The 17,379-nt window shown below is 44.4% G+C and overlaps 1 protein-coding gene across 2 annotated transcripts in view; it reads left to right on the forward strand.

Moving 5' to 3' along the window:
* Positions 1 to 16,918, forward strand: part of FBXL8 (F-box and leucine rich repeat protein 8) — a 48,993-nt gene extending 32,075 nt beyond the window's left edge. The window contains exon 3 of one of the 2 annotated variants that reach the window (XM_077455221.1): positions 12,448 to 16,918. In XM_077455221.1, coding sequence (XP_077311347.1) covers positions 12,448 to 13,447 — 1,000 coding nt within the window. In that variant the 3' untranslated portion in view covers positions 13,448 to 16,918. Of the gene's footprint in view, positions 1 to 2,153; positions 5,133 to 12,447 lie in introns of those variants that run through there. The other variant, XM_077455230.1, reaches the window with a different exon arrangement.
* Positions 16,919 to 17,379: the final 461 nt, after the last annotated feature.

Raw genomic sequence — 17,379 nt, forward strand, 5'->3', positions numbered from 1 at the left:
AGGGGGAGGTCAGAGGGGTGACCGCCTTTGTGTCAAACCACTCCCTTCTATGCCTCAGCACCACAGGCCAAGTGGGGCAGCAGGTTATAACAATGTCCTTACATTGATAAAATGATTAACTCTTGAATACTTAAACCCAGGGCCGTCTTTAAGGCAGAGCAAAAGGGGCAGCTGACCTGGGCCCTGTCATTGTTGTGGGGCCCAAAGCAGCTGCCTCATACTTGCCAAGTATCCCAGTTTAAATTCCCTTGTCCCTTGAAGTTTTAGTCCTGTGCTGTGTCCAGATAGCTCAGTGTGAAGTGCTGCTACTAATGCTGCCCTGCCCGAGTTTGCCCTATTGTTGTGTATTGATGACTCAACCTGCAGACACTGTGATTACATGTAAATAACCAGTATTCATATGTAAGTACATTACATTACTAAGTAAATAGCTGCGGCCCATGGCATTGATATGTAAATACAGGCGGCAGTCATATGTATATCATGCTCCCCTGCAGTGAAGAGATGATGTGATGTAACCTCTAGCAACCAGTGAGCAGTATTACTGTACAGTAATCTCTAGCAACCAACAAGCAGAAAACATTTGCTTTAACCTCTAGCAACCAATCAGTGAGCCGTAATGTGTGCTGTAACCTTTAGCAACCAGCCAGTAAGCAGTAATGATATGCTGTAACCATTGGCAACCAGTCACAATTGCTGCCTGATCTGATGCAGTAAACTGATAGCTAGCTGCTATTTATTGTATGTCTCAGAGCAGGTGGAGAGTGAAATTGCATGGTGGGGGGGGGGGGGCAAGAAAATTTTTGCTCAGGGTCCAATCAATATTAAAGATGACCCTACTTAAACCCACTCTGCCAGAAAATAGAGTCCTGGGTGTAGACACTTATACTTATGTTTCTAACTGAACAGTCCCTCAGTGGGGAGGAGGCTATATATTGTAGTCTCTCAGAGAAGAAAGAAGCCTTTGGTCTTCAGCTACCCCTTTAATGAAGTAGTTGAGATATCCTGGCTATTGAGAGGAGGTAAAATAGCCTGGTGAAACTTTAACTAACAATGTGTAGCAAAAGGTATTTATGATGTCCTGTGGAGAAGGAGCACTGCTGTTGTTCTGCAAAGTGGCTCTGCGGCACCAGGTCCTACAGGCTTAGGCAAAGGGATAAGCAGTGATGTCTGCATGCAGTGTCTTCATGATAGAAGAATGGGCAAGTGCCTGCTCACCAGTCCCAATGACTCTTGGTAGTGGACACGACATGGGCCTCAACAATAGGCTTTGAGGGAGCCCTGCTCAAGGATACAGCAGTCTGGTGACACACCACGTTTCAGCCTGGCTGGATCTGGCATGGACATGCAAAGAGCGACCTCCAGATTGCCGCTGGTCGGACAGAGGTAGCTGGCAACAGATGCCCCTGCACCCACATGCGATGACTCTCAACAGAGTCACTTGCCAGCAGCTTTCAGGCCGGGGGCCCCAAGAGGCAGATTCCACCCGCACACAGGCCTTTTATCACCTCTCCCAGCATCCTGTTCTTCCTCTCCAGCCAGCTGGTATTTGTAGTTTGAACCAGCCCAGCTGAATGCAGATCGTAACTCTATGGACTATACTTCCCAAGATGCTTTTCTTTTCTTAGAGAACTCAGTTACCCTACGTTCAGGATATGACAACGCAGAGTCCAGCTGAACACTAGAATAGAACAGCTCTACAGCAGCAATGCTGCACAGTGTGTCCTGACAATGTAGGCAGCATTAGCCAGCTCCTGGCTACATCTAAGACCTTATGCTAGGTGTCAGGGGACAGTTAGGCCACAGGAACCATGCTTGGTATATTAAAATGTTTCTACTTTAAATGCAAATACAAGGTCTAGCCACACCCCTAACCAATAACGTATCTTGGTGTTCACCACTGTTTGCAAAATGCATGTGTAGGTACTGGCATTCTTTCGGACAAAGGAAAGGGATGCCAAATATGCACCGTATGCTAGTACTATGTGGTCAAGAGGGCTTGGATGGAAAGCAAAGGACCAACATGTCATTCATGCAACTATCATAGCATCATACATTGATCAAGAGTAACGGTTAAATGTTCCTAAGGTGTACTGTGTGCAGGTAACGTTATCAATATTTCAGTCACATCCTGTATTTTCTTTCTTTTGTAGCTGGATAACAGAGGATCAGCTACATTCCCTAGATGGCTTGCAAGATTTCCTTGGTCAGATTAGACAATTGAAGATTGTGTTTGACCAATCCAAAGAAGCAAATAGAAATAATGTCATCCAGATGCTTAACTGTTTGGCCAAAGAGGGCAAAAAGTTACAGAGTCTGACCATCATATGTTGTGGGGAGAACCCTTTATTTTACTCCGGCTTAGAAATTTTGGACAGCATTATGGAACTGTGCCGTAAGGAAAGCAACGTAGATCTCCATCACATCGACTTAAGAAAACTTCCATTTACTCTCAGCGATGGGTTTACAAGGCTCATTGCTACAGGAAGTCCAAATCTCCGTAGCTTGTACATCAACAATAGAACATTGGTTTGCAAAGTGACTCCTGACACACTTATAGAGGTCTTACAAAAGTGTCCCAAGCTGACTGTTCTAGGTGCCTTTTGTTCCAGTCTTTCAGAAGATGTATTCCGGGAACTTATGAAACCAGAAAGACCACCCTTTAAACACCTGGATATCTTGTGTGAACGTCTTGATAAGTACCTTCCTGCTATTTCTGATGAGGTTTGGGGAGAACTTCATCAACACCAACCTTCTCTGTCTGTGGATATGGAGTTGGACCACACTGTCCCAGCATGGAAAATTCCACGGATCCTAAAGCCGAATATACCTATATCTACATTACAGCTCAACACTTACAATGAAATGACAAAACAACTAGCATTTGTCAGTGAACATTATGTGAAGACTCTCAGGAAGCTTGTGGTACAGACCACCTCCTCTAGTGGACTCAACTCAAGTTTGATTGACCTAGCGACAAAGTGCCTTCAGCTGGAGGAAATCCACTGCTACTGCGTAGTTAGCTCTGATGTTTTTAAGGCTTTCCTAACACACTGTCCTTGTTTAAAAAAATACACACTAAAAGTTGATAAAGAAAGTTATCCTTGGAAGGCAACCTATTGTCAACCACCATCTAAAAAACGATAGCTTAACACAAATTTTAGAGACAAAAAAAGCCTTGTGCTAAAGGGTGCATATTCTTGCTAAATGTTAAAGTACTGTATATCAAAAACTATTTTCTTAACCATCAGGGTCAGCCCACTCAGCTTCAAAAATCCTCATTTGCAGTGTTGTCCATGTGTCTGTTTGGACCCTCTGGCCTCAGTACACCTCCGCACGTGGTGCTTCCCCCAAATGAATGTACCTATAGGTGCTAATGTATGCTAATCCCCTGCTGAGCTGAGCGCATCATCCGGGTGACAGGTTTTTGCCCACTCTACTTATACAGATTGGACACGGACACCGCCAGCTCTGCTCTACGGGCAGCCGGATGTAAACAGACGAGCGGTCTGTTTACACCCGACTGCTGTCCATTCCGGCCAGATGGAGGGGAGTGGATCCCCTTCCATTTTTTTGCCGGATTGGGCCCGGAGGTAGCCGGGTGTAAACAGTCCCCAGTCCATTGACATCTGGAGCTCTATTGAGAAGAATGGAGCGTTCCATCATGTCCGAATGAAAAATGGACAGACGGACCCAATCTGACCTCTCGTGTGAAAGAGGCCTAAGCCCTTGTACACAAGGTCAGACATTCCGACAACAAAATCCGTCGGATTTTGTCCGACGGATTTTGTCTGAAACTTGTGTTGCATACACACGGTGACGACGTTATTTCGTTACGACCGGACTACGTTCAGGCTAGTAGCCAATAGCTTTGGTCTAGGAATTTGTTCTGAGCATGCGTGGCACTTTGTCCGATTGGAATTCTCTACACACAATCGGACAAAGTCCGATCGGATCATGTTGTCGGAAAGTTTTATAGCCCAGCTCTAAAACTTTGTTCGTCGCATATTCCGACGGAAACAGTCCGATGGAGCCCACACACAGTCGGATTATCCGACAACGCGGAATGTCCGACCGTGTGTACAAGGGCTAAGAGGTACAATATAATCTGCTCCTGAACTGCTCTCAAGTAACTCAATTTGCAAAGGGTTTATATGACTGACAGGTGATTTGAAGTATTTATTGTAGAAGTATTTGAAGTACCTAGTATCAAATACTGCATATCTATATCAAATATATATTTTTTTAATTATAAGTGCATTCATGATAATTGGTAACACTTAGGCCTCGTGTATACGCAATTTAGAAAACGCTGCTAAATCTGGCCATAGATTTTTGAACAAAAATCCGTAGGAAAAGAAAGTTTGTTAGTTCTTCCAGTCATTAGTGGGTCAAATCGACGTTCCTTTTTATCCACAGTGACAAGACAATTTGAAGGAGCAGGATGGATAATTTTTCTCAAAACAAATTTCTAATAGTGTATTTGGTTTTCGTTTGGTAAAATCCATTCGTTCCGAACTCAAATGTGAAAAGCACACAAAATCTTTCGAATGCCATTCAAACATTATGAGAATGTTCTTCGAATTTTCGCAGCAATTTTCATGAGATTTTTCCTAAGAATTTTTGTTCAAATTTTATCCCTCTGCTGTATGGGCAGCTTTATTAGGCTTCATGCACAGGGGCATAAAAATACTGCTGCTAAGGGTGTTTTTATTTTTTTATTTTTTTTATGCCACGAACACAGTTGTATGTTATTTAATGTGGCCATGCACATGCAGGCGTTTATATGCAAATTTGTACCCAGCACTCAGAGGGGAAAAAAAAAAAGCTTCACTTACACTGAACACAATACACATGTACACGCATAGACTTACGCAGCATTATCTGCATTGTTTTCTGCCAATTCCTCGCAGAAAAAAACAGCATATTTGAAGTGTTACCATGTGCATATCCTTAAACAGGCATTCAGCTTTTCTATGTAAACGCATACCACTTTAGTGCTGAGTGTCATTTCTTATGTAACTTTTGTGTTTATTTCTGTTTTGTATTATACCTCATTTTGAGTATGTGTATAATTTTTGGTGTGCATTTCATGGTTTATTCAATAAACATATTTTTTCTGATTTAAAAAACTCACTCTGTCACAATCCCCACATACTTACTCCTTGTGACACCTATTCACTATGTCCTGTGAGCAGGGCAGGACTTAGGGTGGTGGGGGTCCCTGGGTATTTATCGGCGTATGACACACACCGGCATATAACACGCACCCCAAGTTTAGGATGGAATTTTAAGGAAATAACTTTTAGGAGGGAAGTTTAAGGAAAAAACTTACATTTAAATGCCCATCAATGCAGCCTTATCAGTGTCCATCTGCAGCCTTGCCCATCCATCTGCAGCCTTGTCCAGTGTCATTGCAGCCTTGTCATTTGCAACCTTGTCATTGCAGTCTTGAAGTTTAAAAATAGTGTCCTATGTATCTCGGCGACTCTTGGGTCCTCTCGGCGGTGTAACAACATATTCCGCGACCTATCGCAGTTTGCTACCGAAGTGACGTTCCGTCGTCGCCATCTTGCTACACCCCACACTCGTCCACTGTAAGGATACACTAAAGCCTCATACACACGGTCGGACTTTGTACAAACTTTTCCGTGGACTTTTGTACAAAGGGCGTGGTACACAAGTTTGTATTGCATACACACGGTTCGGACTTTTTGATAACAAACACGGACGTAGTGACGTCACAACGTTCTGACGCTGCTTCAAAAGAGGACGTTCAATGACTCCAGCGCCACCTTTGGTGAACTTCTGTATTGTAGTCTGATCTTTTGCATTGGTTCTGAGCATGCGTGTTTGTACCTTGTACAAAAGTCCGATGCTTTTGCATACACACGGTCGGACTTTGCTCCATCTGACTTTTGTTGCCAGAAAGTTTGTCCGTTCGCACAGCCAACAAAAGTCCGATGAAAACAGAAAAAGTTTGTCCGATGGAGCGTACACACAGTCGGATGTTGCTCCAAAACAGCTAATTTGCATGTTTGTTGTCAAAAAGTCCGACCGTCTGTATGGGCCTTAAGAAGGGGTAAACCGGAAAATGTTATTACACCCACCCGAGTTTTGCATTTTACATGTATTTATAACAGTAAAGTCAGTTTATATAGTGAAATACAGGACTTAGAACTCCGTCTGACTACTTTGATCTTGAATTTTAAAAGCAGCGGCATCCTTGCTCATCTCACAGGTTTGCTAATCTGACAGAAGTTCACTGCTTTTAAAATTCAACATCTAAGTAGTCAGACGGAGTTGTAAGTCCTGTATTTCACTATATACTAACTTTAATGTTATAAATACCTCTAAAATGCAAAACTCTGGTGGGTGTAACAATATGTCCGCTTTACCCCTTCTTAGTGTATCCTTACTATGGACGAGTGTGGGATGAAGCAAGATGGTGGCGATGGAACATCACTTCCGTAGTAAACTGCGATGGGTCGCCGAATATGTCATTGCAGCGGCTCTTGGGTCTGCCGAATAAGTTGTTACAGCTGCTCTCGGGTCATCTCGCAGTCCCGAGCGGAGCCAAGAGTAGCCGAGTGTACTCGGTTCGGCTCACAGTCACGCCCAGTCCCTGTGTTATGTCCATCATAGGGCGGGACTGGGCGTGACTGTAAGCGGAGCCAAGCCAAGTACACTTAGCTATGTATCTCGGCAGGGGCCGTGGAGCCCTCTATTGGGCGGGGCCCATGGGCTTGAGCCCAGTCAAGCCCAATGGTAAGTCCGGCCCTGCCTGTGAGTAGGCACTGCTATGTCAAGCATTTCACAGAGCCTGTCTTTTGACCTACAGAGGTGCTGAGAGGAGGCATTTCAGGAGGCGGAGTCAGTACAGGAATCACTGCTTGAAGGCTACAAGGTACCATGGGATATGTAGTCCTTAGAAATTGAAAGTAAGCAGAGGAGAAGTTGCAAAGCATGCAGGATAATGTGTAAAGAGATGACCAGCAGAGAGGCAGCACTCACAACATGAAAGATTATATTGGATTATCATTATATAGCGCCAACAGTTTGTGCAGCGCTTTACAAAATAAAAGGAGGCAATACAGCAACATTGCAAGAGGATTAGGGCCCTGCTCCTGTGGGCTTACAATCTAAAAGGGAGGAGCTGGTGGAACAAAAGGTAATAACGTTGAAGAATGAATTGATGAGGGAAGTAGAAGATTTTAGTTATTAGCTGAAGGCAGGATATTCTTCCCTGAAGAGATGAGTTTTCAGGGATTGCCTAAAAGTGGACAGAGTAGGGGCTAGCCGGGCAGATTGGGGTAGGGAGTTCCAGAGGATGGTAGATGCTCTGGAGAAGTCTTGGAGATGAGCATTGGAGGAGGAGACAAGGCTAGGATGGTTTGGGTGATATTTGGAGTTAAGATTGGTGATACAAAGCCATTCACAAGATTGCGAATGGCTTTGTATGTTGTTAATGTTTTGAATTTTATTCAATGGGATGCCAGTGGAGGGATTTGCAGAGAGGAGTGGCGGACACTGAACGGTTGGTAAAGTGGATGAGTCTGGCAGCGGCGTTCATGATATGCTGAAGAGAGGATAGCCTGTGAAGAGGTAGGCCTATGATGAGGACGTTACAATAGTCACGGCTAGAAATAAGAAGTAAGGGAATAAGTTGCTTAGTGGTTTCAATCGTTAAAAAAGGGAAAAAGCTGTGATTAAGCGCCAACTCACTTGTGAAAGTGTATGCTATTTGCCTCTACCTCTGCATAGCATGGAATGACTGTTTGGATTTTAATTCATCAATAAAGGTGTTGTATCAGTTTTTTTTCAGGACTTTGTTTAGTGAGGCCTAGTTGCTACTGGTCAACTCCACCATTACAAGAGTGAGCTACTGCATCAAGGGAGGGAAAGAGCATGTGAGGTGGTGTGAATCACAGAAGCTCACTCCGGTTATAGTGGAGGTGAGCAGTAATGACTAGGTCTCACTGAGCAATGTCCTGGGAGTATTTCACTCAGGCTTCTGGAGGTATGTAAATGGCTTACACCTATAGCAAGGGCATTAGTCAACTTTAGTCAGAAATGCAGTTTGTTTTTATCTACAAACACCCCATAATTTCAAGCTGTACCTTGCAGTACTACTGTTCCACCACTAGCTGTCCTCATTCTTCCAGGTTGAATGCAGACAGCATACTTTAACCCACTTCTTCAGAGGCCAGGTTGTCATGGATCCGCCCAGGTCTGTGAATGGACACACCCCCCACATCTCTGTACCTGCCCCTCCACACACACACACCCCCGTGCACCTCCCAGCATCCTCTTTATGCCTCTAGCACACCACTGTACACTGCGGCAAGTGAACTTGGCACCCTGTACACACACCCCTAAGGCCCCATTCACACGGGGTGGATCCATCTGAAAGGGGCCTAACATATCTCTGCTCTGTACCCACTGGATGTATAACCCGACCCCCACCCTCACTTTTACCCCATGGCCACCCACCTGCATATTGATGGCAGTCTGTGGTGCCTGCAACATCTCCCCTTGCACCTCAGATCACATCAGTTGCAGTTCACTATGCAGTAAAGGGAGGTGGGAGGAGGCGATCATTGGCTTTGTGGTGCCCGCGGGATCTCCCTCTGGCTACCAGTGCACTTTGTTCTATATAGTGCACCCCCCCGCTGATCTGAGGTCTCTGGGCCCGGTACAACAAGGCTGGCTGTAAAGGCCTTTCAACGGCCCTGAGGACAGTTCTAAGCCCTTGTACACACGGTCGGAAATTCCGACCACAAAATTGGCCTTTATGATGTCAGGAGCTGACACCAGTGGAGCATGTGGGAGAAGGTGCAACAAGGGCTGGTCTAGCAGCACAAAGAAGTAAGGGCAAGTAGACTTTCTTTTGTATGTCCCCTAGATATAAAAACAAGCAATTATCTGCTCCCACACTGCAAGGGATCATTTTAAAAGTGGAATTCTGACATAACCCCAACTACTCTTAGCCCTTGTACACACGGCGGAAAATGTCCGATCGGATTATATTGTTGGAAAATCCGATTGTGTGTGGACTCTATTGGACTTTTTCCGTCAGAGATTCCAACGGAAAAAATTTGAGAGCAGGATCTCAAATTTTCCGACAACAAAATCCGATCCGACTTTTTCCAATTGTTTGTAGAGAATTCTGATCGGACAAAGTGCCACGCATGCTCAGATCAAAGTACCAGAGCAAAGCTATTGGCTACTAGGCTGAACGTAGTCCCGTCGGAACGAACGAACGAACGTCATCACGTTCCGAACGATCGGATTTTCCGACAACTTTGTGCGTCCGTGTGTATGCAAGACTAGTTTTGGCCAAAATCCGTTGGAAAAAATCCGATGGATTTTGTCGTCGGAATGTCCGACCGTGTGTATGGGGCATAACACATGAATATGCTTTGATTTAAACCAGTGTTCTCCAAACTGCGGCCCTTTGCTTTCCTTTATCTGGCCCTTGGGACACTATTCTTCCCTCTGATATGCAGAACTATTCCTTTCTGCATTGACTACAACAATTGGGGACTATTCCTCCCACAGACACCACCAATGGGGCGCTATTCTTTCCACTGACATCAATGATGGGACACTATTCCTCCCACAGACACCACATATGGGGCACTATTCTTTCCAAACAAAAGAACTTGCTGCTCCAGGTGAGACAGGAAGCCTAACAATATTACAGGTGCCCGCCTTGGCTCGCCTCCGCATACAATCGACACTGAAGAAATGGCTGCACTTCAAGATCCATCAAAATTCTTGTTTAATAAACAAACAACCCAAGTGTTACAAACAGTTCAAATAGTAGACGCGTTTCACACACCAAGAGGTGTGCTTATTCAATACCAGTGTGTGAAACGCGTCTATTATTTCAAGTGTTTGTAACACTTGGGATGTTAATTTATTGAACAAGAATTTTGATGGATCTTGGAGTGCAGCCATTTCTTCAGTGTTGTACTATTGTTTCCATGGATATCAACGATTGGGCACTATTCCTACCACTGACCCCAGTGATGAGGCACTATTATGCCCACTGACACCAACAAAGGGGCACTAATAATTCCCTTAATACCAAGGATGGGACATAGTTTACTCACACTGATGCTGGGACATTTTCTACTCCCGCTGGCTGTAGTACAGGCCCCCTAGTCAGAAGCACAGTAAACCAGCCCTTTGTTTAGAAAGCTTGGAGACACCTGATCTAAACCATTCCATTGTAGCTCTGGCTGTATGTTTAGGGTCATTGTCCTGCTGGAAGGTGAACCTCTCTGCCCCCGTCTCAAGTCTTTTGCAGACTCTAACAGGTTTTCTTCTAAGATTGCCCTGTATTTGGCTCCATCCATTTTCCCATCAACTCTGACCAGCTTCCCTGTCCCTGCTGAAGAAAAGCATCTCCATAACATGATGCTGCCACCACCATGTTTCACTCACAGTGTGGATGGTGTGTTCAGTGTGATGTGTAGTGTTTTTCACCACACATAGCGTTTTGCTTTTAGGCCAAATAATGTTGGTCTCATCTGACCAGAGCACCTTCTTCCACATGTTTGCTGTGTTCCCCACATGGCTTCTCACAATATGCAAACAGGACTTCTTATGGCTTTCTTTCAACAATGGCTTTCTTCTTGCTAATTTTCCATAAAGGCCAGATTTGTGGAGTGCACGACTAATAGTTGTCCTGTAGACAGATTGGCCTCTCTGCTGCTTCTCTAATTAATGCTCTCCTTGCCCGGTCTGTCAGTTTAGGTGGACGGCCATGTCTTGGTAGGTTTGCAGTTGTGTCATACTCTTTCCATTTTCTGATTATGGATTGAACAGTGCTCTGTGAGATGTTCCAAGCTTGGGATATTTTTTAAAACCTAACCATGCTTTAAACTTCTCCACAACTTTATCTCTAACCTGTCTGGTCTGTTCCTTGGCCTTCATGATGCTGTTTGTTCTCTAACAAACTTTGGAGAACTTCACAGAACAGCCATATTTCTACTGAGATTAACCGATTCCCGACCGGCGCACGCCGATGTACGTCGACAGAATAGCACGGACAGGCAAATGGGCGTACAGGTACATCCCTTTAAATAAAAAAAAATGTCTCTATTTTTTTGTTTATAGCGCAAAAAATAAAAACCACAGGGGTGGTCAAATACCACCAAAAGAAAGCTCTATTTGTGGGGAAAAAAAGACGTCACTTTTGTTTGGAAGACACGTCGCACGACCGCAAAATTGTCAGTTAATGCGACGCAGTGCCGAATCGCAAAAAGTGTCTGGTCTTTGGCCAGCAAAATGGTCCGGGGCTTAAGTGGTTAAATTACACACAGGGGAACTCTATTTACTAATTAGATTTCTGAAGGCAACTGGTTACACTAGATTTTAGTTAGGGGTATCAGAGTAAAGTTAAGGTTGGCTGAATACAAATGCAGGCCACAATTTTCAGATATTTATTTGTACAAAATTCATCATTTTCCTTCCACTTCACAATTAGGTGCCACTTTGCGTTGGTCTTTCACATAACATTCCGATAAAATACATTTACATTTTTGGCTGTAACATGACAAAATGTGGAAAACTTCAAGGGGAATGAATACTTTCTCAAGGCCCTGTATTGGCTACTTTTACAAATACAGAGCCCCAGTTGATGGATCACACATCACCGCAGTGCTGAGTGATCTTTTACTTTTACAAATGAACAAGAATGGATGTCGGGCTGGTGCCGTGTATGACACAGCCTGGCTAAACTTTAGGGGGGCTGGACTTTGGCCAGCAGTAGTGGAAATTTTCCTAGCATCGGTGGGAGTAAACATCGCCACATTTGGTATTAGGTGGAAGTGAAGTGCCCCATCATTGGTGTCATTGGGAGGGATGATGCCCCATTTTTGATGTCAGTGGGAGAAATTGGGCCCCGTTGTTAATGTCAGTTGGCAGTGCGAGGAATAGTGCCCCAAGGGCCAGGTAAGGGAGGCATCTGTGGAGACCACTGCTGTATGGAATAAAAATAATTTTTCAAAGTTATAAGGATACTTATTCTTTAAGACCTTATGCTTGATGTCAGGGGACAGTTAGGCCACAGAAACCATGCTTTCCACATTAAAACGGTTTCTACTCTAAATGCAAATATAAGGTCGAGCCCCCTAACCAATAAGGTATCTGGTTATGATGCCACCTGGTATTAACCACAATATGCAACATGCATATGTAGATTCTGGAATTCATACTGAGGAAAGAAAGGGATGCCAAATATGCACCATATGCTAGTACTATGTAGACAAGAGGGCTTGGATGGAAAGCAAAGGACCAACATGTCACTCATACAACTAACATATCATCCTGCATTCATCAAGAGTAAGTGTTCTTGTTAATTGTTCCTCAGATGTACTGTGTGCAGGTAACGCTATCAATATTTCAGTCACATCCTGTATTTTCTTTTTTTTGTAGCTGGATAACAGAGGATCAGCTACAGTCCCTAGATGACTTGCAAGATTTCCTTGGTCAGATTAGACAACTGAAGATTGTGTTTGACCAATCCAAAGAAGCAAATAGAAATAATGTCATCCAGATGCTTAAATGTTTGGCCAAAAAGGGCAAAAAGTTACAGAGTCTGACCATCATATGTTGTGGGGAGAACCCTTTATTTTACTCTGGCTTAGAACTTTTGGACAGCATTATGGAACTGTGCCGTAAGGAAAGCAATGTAGACCTCCATCACATTGACTTAAGAAAACTTCCATTTACTCTCAGCGATGGATTTACAAGGCTCATTGCTACAGGAAGTCCAAATCTCCGTAGCTTGTACATCAACAATAGAACGTTGGTTTGCAAAGTGACTCCTGAAACTCTTATAGAGGTCTTACAAAAGTGTCCCAAGCTGACTGTTCTAGGTGCCTTTTGTTCCAGTCTTTCAGAAGATGTGTTCCGGGAACTGATGAAGCCAGAAAGACCACCCTTTAAACATCTGGATATCTTGTGTAAACGTCTTGATAAGTACCTCACCGCTATTTCTGATGAGGTTTGGGGAGAACTTTGTCAACACCAACCTTCTCTGTCTGTGGATATAGAATTTGACCATACTGTCCTAGCATGGAAAATTCTACGAATCCTAAAGCCGAATATCCCTGTATCTACATTACAGCTCAACACTTGCAATGAATTAACAAGACAACTAGCATTTGTCAGTGAACACTATGTGAAGACTCTCAGGAAGCTTGTGGTACAGACCACCTCCTCTAGTGGACTCAACTCAGCTTTGATTGACCTAGCAACAAAGTGCCTTCAGCTGGAGGAAATCCACTGCTACTGCGTAGTTAGCTCTGATGTTTTTCAGGCTTTTCTAACACGCTGTCCTCGTTTGAAGAAATACACACTAAAAGTTGATAAGGAAAGTTATCCTTGGAAGGCAACCTATTGTCAACCACCATCTAAAAAACACAAATTTTAGAGACAAAAACGCCTTATGTGATAAAGAGTGATATTCTTGCTAAATGTTATAGTACTGTATATCAAAAACCAAAAAAATAATTCTTAGCCATCAGGGTCAGCCCACCCAGCTTCAAAAATCCTCATTTGTTTTGTTGTCCATGTCTCTGTTTGGACACTCTGGCCTCAGTACACCTCCGCACGTGGTGCTTCCACCAAATGAATGTACCTATAGATGCTAATGTATGCTAATCCCCTGCTGAACGGAGTGCATTGGCCGGATGACAGGTTTTTGCCCGCTTTGCTTGTGCAGAGTGGACACGGACACCGCCAGCTCTGCTCTATGGGCAGCCGGATGTAAACAGGTGGCTTGGATCGGGCCTGGAGGTAGCCGGGTGTAAACGATCCAAATCTATTTACATCTGGCGCGCCATTGAAGAGAATAGAGGGTTTAATCATGTCAGGCTGAATAACTGACAGACGGACCCGATCGGACCTCTTGTGTGAAAGAGGCCTAAGTCAACTTTTTGTCCAGGTTACATATATGAATTCATACCCTCCAGCATGACCCATCTGAAAAGGTATATTATTATCTGCTCCTGAACTGCTCTCAAGTAAGGCCCCTTTCACACTGGGGCGGTGCGGGCGTCGGCGGTAAAGCGCCGCTATTTTTAGCGGCGCTTTACCGTCGTTTTAACGGCGGTCTGCGGGCGCTAGCGGCTGAAAAAGGGTTAAAACTGCCCGCAAAGCGCCGCTGCAGCGGCGCTTTGCCGGCGGTATTGCCGCGCTGTCCCATTGATTTCAATGGGTAGGAGCGGTGAAGGAGCGGTGAATACACCGCTCCTTCACCGCTCCAAAGATGCGGCTAGCAGAACTTTTTTCCACTGTCCTGCCAGCGCACCGCTCCAGCGTGAAAGCCCTCCGGCTTTCACACTGGAGTGAAAGGGGCCGTTTTTTTTCAGGCGCTACACAGGCGCTATTTTTAGCGCTGTAACACCTGAAAACCGCCCCAGTGTGAAAGGGGCCTTACTCAATTTGCAAAGACAGGTGATTTGAAGTATCTAGTGTAGAATTATTTGAAGTACCTAGTATCAAATATATCTTCTTTTACATAGTTAGTCTGGCTGAAAAAAAAAACCACAAGCTCAATCTAGTTTAACCAATATAAGGAAAAAAGGTGAGTACACCCCTCACATTTTTGTAAATATTTTATTATATTTTTTCATTTTCATTTAATTTTTTCATTTCACTTTTTTTCCCATAAATAGAGCTTTCTTTTGGTGGTATTTGATCACCCCTGCGGTTTTTATTTTTTGTGCTATAAACAAAAATAGAGCGACAATTTTGAAAAAAATGCATTATTTTTTACTTTTTTTTATAATAAATATCCCCAAAAATATATCAAATTTTTTTTTCCCCTCAGTTTAGGCCGATATGTATTCTTCTACATATTTTTGGTAAAAAAAAAAAAATCGCAATAAGCGATTATTGTTGGTTTGCGCAAAAGTTATAGCGTTTACAAAATAGGGGATAGTTTTATGGCATTTTTATTAATATTTTGTTTTTTTACTAGTAATGGCGGCGATCAGCGATTTTTATTGTGACTACGACATTATGACGGACACATCAGACATTTTTGACACATTTTTGGGACCATTGTCATTTATACAGCAATCACTGCTATATAAATGCAGTGATTCCTGTGTAAATGACACTGGCAGTGTTACTAACTGTTGGGGGCTGGGCTTTCATTTAGTGAACACTGATCTCTGCTCCAATCACATGGAGCAGAGATCAGCATCACTAGTTGCTAGGCAGAACGGGGAGATGCTGTTTACAACGGCATCTCTCCGTTCAGCTGCCCCATGAGACGATCGCGTGTATGCCTGCGGCGATCAAGTCCACGGGACCCGCGACCGGACCCACGGGGGTCCCGACCAGCACGCAAGCAGTCCACCGGCGGCACGCTCGCGATGGCAGGGCGGCATTAAAGATTGGACGTACCTGTATGCCAATATGCCTGCCCGTGCCATTCTGCCGATGTACATCGGCGTGCGCTGGTCGGGAACTGGTTAATGTCTGAACCGCTGGCAACAAAAGTGAGTACACCTCCAAGTGAAAATGTCCAAATTGGGCCCAATTAGCCATTTTCCCTCCCCGGTGTCATGTGACTCATTCGTGTTACAAGGTGTGAATAGGGAGCAGGTGTGTTACGGCAAATAACTCTCTGAGGATCTGAAAAAAAGAATTGTTGCTCTACATAAAGATGGCCTAGGCTATAAGAAGATTGCCAAGACCCTGAAACTGAGCTGCAGCACGGTGGCCAAGACCATACAGCCATTTAACAGGACAGGTTCCACTCAGAACAGGCCTCACCATGGTTGACCAAAGCAGTTGAGTGCACGAGCTCAGCATCATATCCAGTGGTTGTCTTTGGGAAATAGAGGTATGAGTGCTTCCAGCATTGCTGCAGAGGTTGAAGGGGTGGGGGATCAGCCTGTCAGTGCTCAGACCATACGCCGCACTCTGCATCAAATTGGTCTGCATGGCTGTCGTCCCAGAAGGAAGCCTCTTCTAAATGATGATGCAAAGAAAGACCGCAAACAGTTTGCTGAAGACAAGCAGACTAAGGTCATGGATTACTGGAACCATGTCCTGTGGTCTGATGAGACCAAGATAAACTTATTTCATTCAGATGTTGTCAAGCGTGGGTGGCAGCAACAAGGTGAGGAGTACAAAGACAAGTGCGTCTTGCCAGCAGTCAAGCATGGTGGTGGGAGTGTCATGGTCTGGGGCTACATGAATGCTGCCTGTGTCCGATCAGATAGTGTCCCCCATCACATAGTGTCCACCCTGTACTGCGCTTGTACGGGGGGCAAGAAGACGAATATCTCCGAAGATAAACGACCCCTGCACACTGTGTCCAGGTTCAAGCCCCAACATCCAAGTGGACATAGAGTTAGAATATAAACGAGCTGAGCAAAGCGAGGCTGTGCCCGAAGCGTGGCGAGCGAAGCGAGGCCCTGTTACTATGAGCAACCCAATGTCCACTTGGATGGTGGGGCTTCAACCTGGACTCAGTGCGCAGATGCCATTTTTCTTCGGAGATGTTCGGCTTCTCCTTGTCCCCCGTACCGTACAAGCGCTGCGCCTGCGCAGTACGGCCCGGACACTATTCGATAGGCAGATACTCTGTGTCAGAACACCGGCACTGGGGAGCTACAGTTCACTGAGGGAACCATGAATGCCAACATGTACTGTGACATACTGAAGCAGAGCATGATTTCCTTCCTTCGGAGACTGGGTCGCAGGGCAGTATTCCAACATGGCAACCACCCCAAACATACATCCAAGTTGACCACTGCCTTGCTAGAGAAGCTGAGGGTAAAGGTGATGGACTGGCCAAGCATGAATTAATTAATTAATATTAATGGTTGTGTGTTGAGTTATTTTGAGGGGACAAAAAATGTATACTGTTATACAAGCTGTATATCTATCTATCTATCTACAGTGCCTTGCGAAAGTATTCAGCCCCCTTGAACTTTTCAACCTTTTGCCACATTTCAGGCTTCAAACATAAAGATATCAAATTTTTATTTTTTGTGAAGAATCACCAACAAGTGGGACACAATTGTGAAGTGGAACGAAATCTATTGGATTTTTTAAACATTTTTAACTAATAAAAAAATGAAAAGTGGGGCGCGCAAAATTATTCGCCCCCCCTTGCGTTAATACTTTGTAGAGCCATCTTTTGCTGCGATTACAGCTGCAAGTTGCTTGGGGTATGTCTCTATCAGTTTTGCAGATCGAGAGACTGAAATTCTTGCCCATTCTTCCTTGCAAAACACCTCGAGCTCAGTGAGGTTGGATGGAGAGCGTTTGTGAACAGCAGTTTTCAGCTCTTTCCACAGATTCTAGATTGGATTCAGGTCTGGACTTTGACTTGGCCATTCT

The sequence above is a fragment of the Lithobates pipiens genome, unplaced genomic scaffold (assembly GCF_037356315.1).
Source record: "Lithobates pipiens isolate NorthernLeopardFrog02 unplaced genomic scaffold, aLitPip1_a1.2 Scaffold_10, whole genome shotgun sequence".
NCBI lineage: Eukaryota > Metazoa > Chordata > Amphibia > Anura > Ranidae > Lithobates > Lithobates pipiens.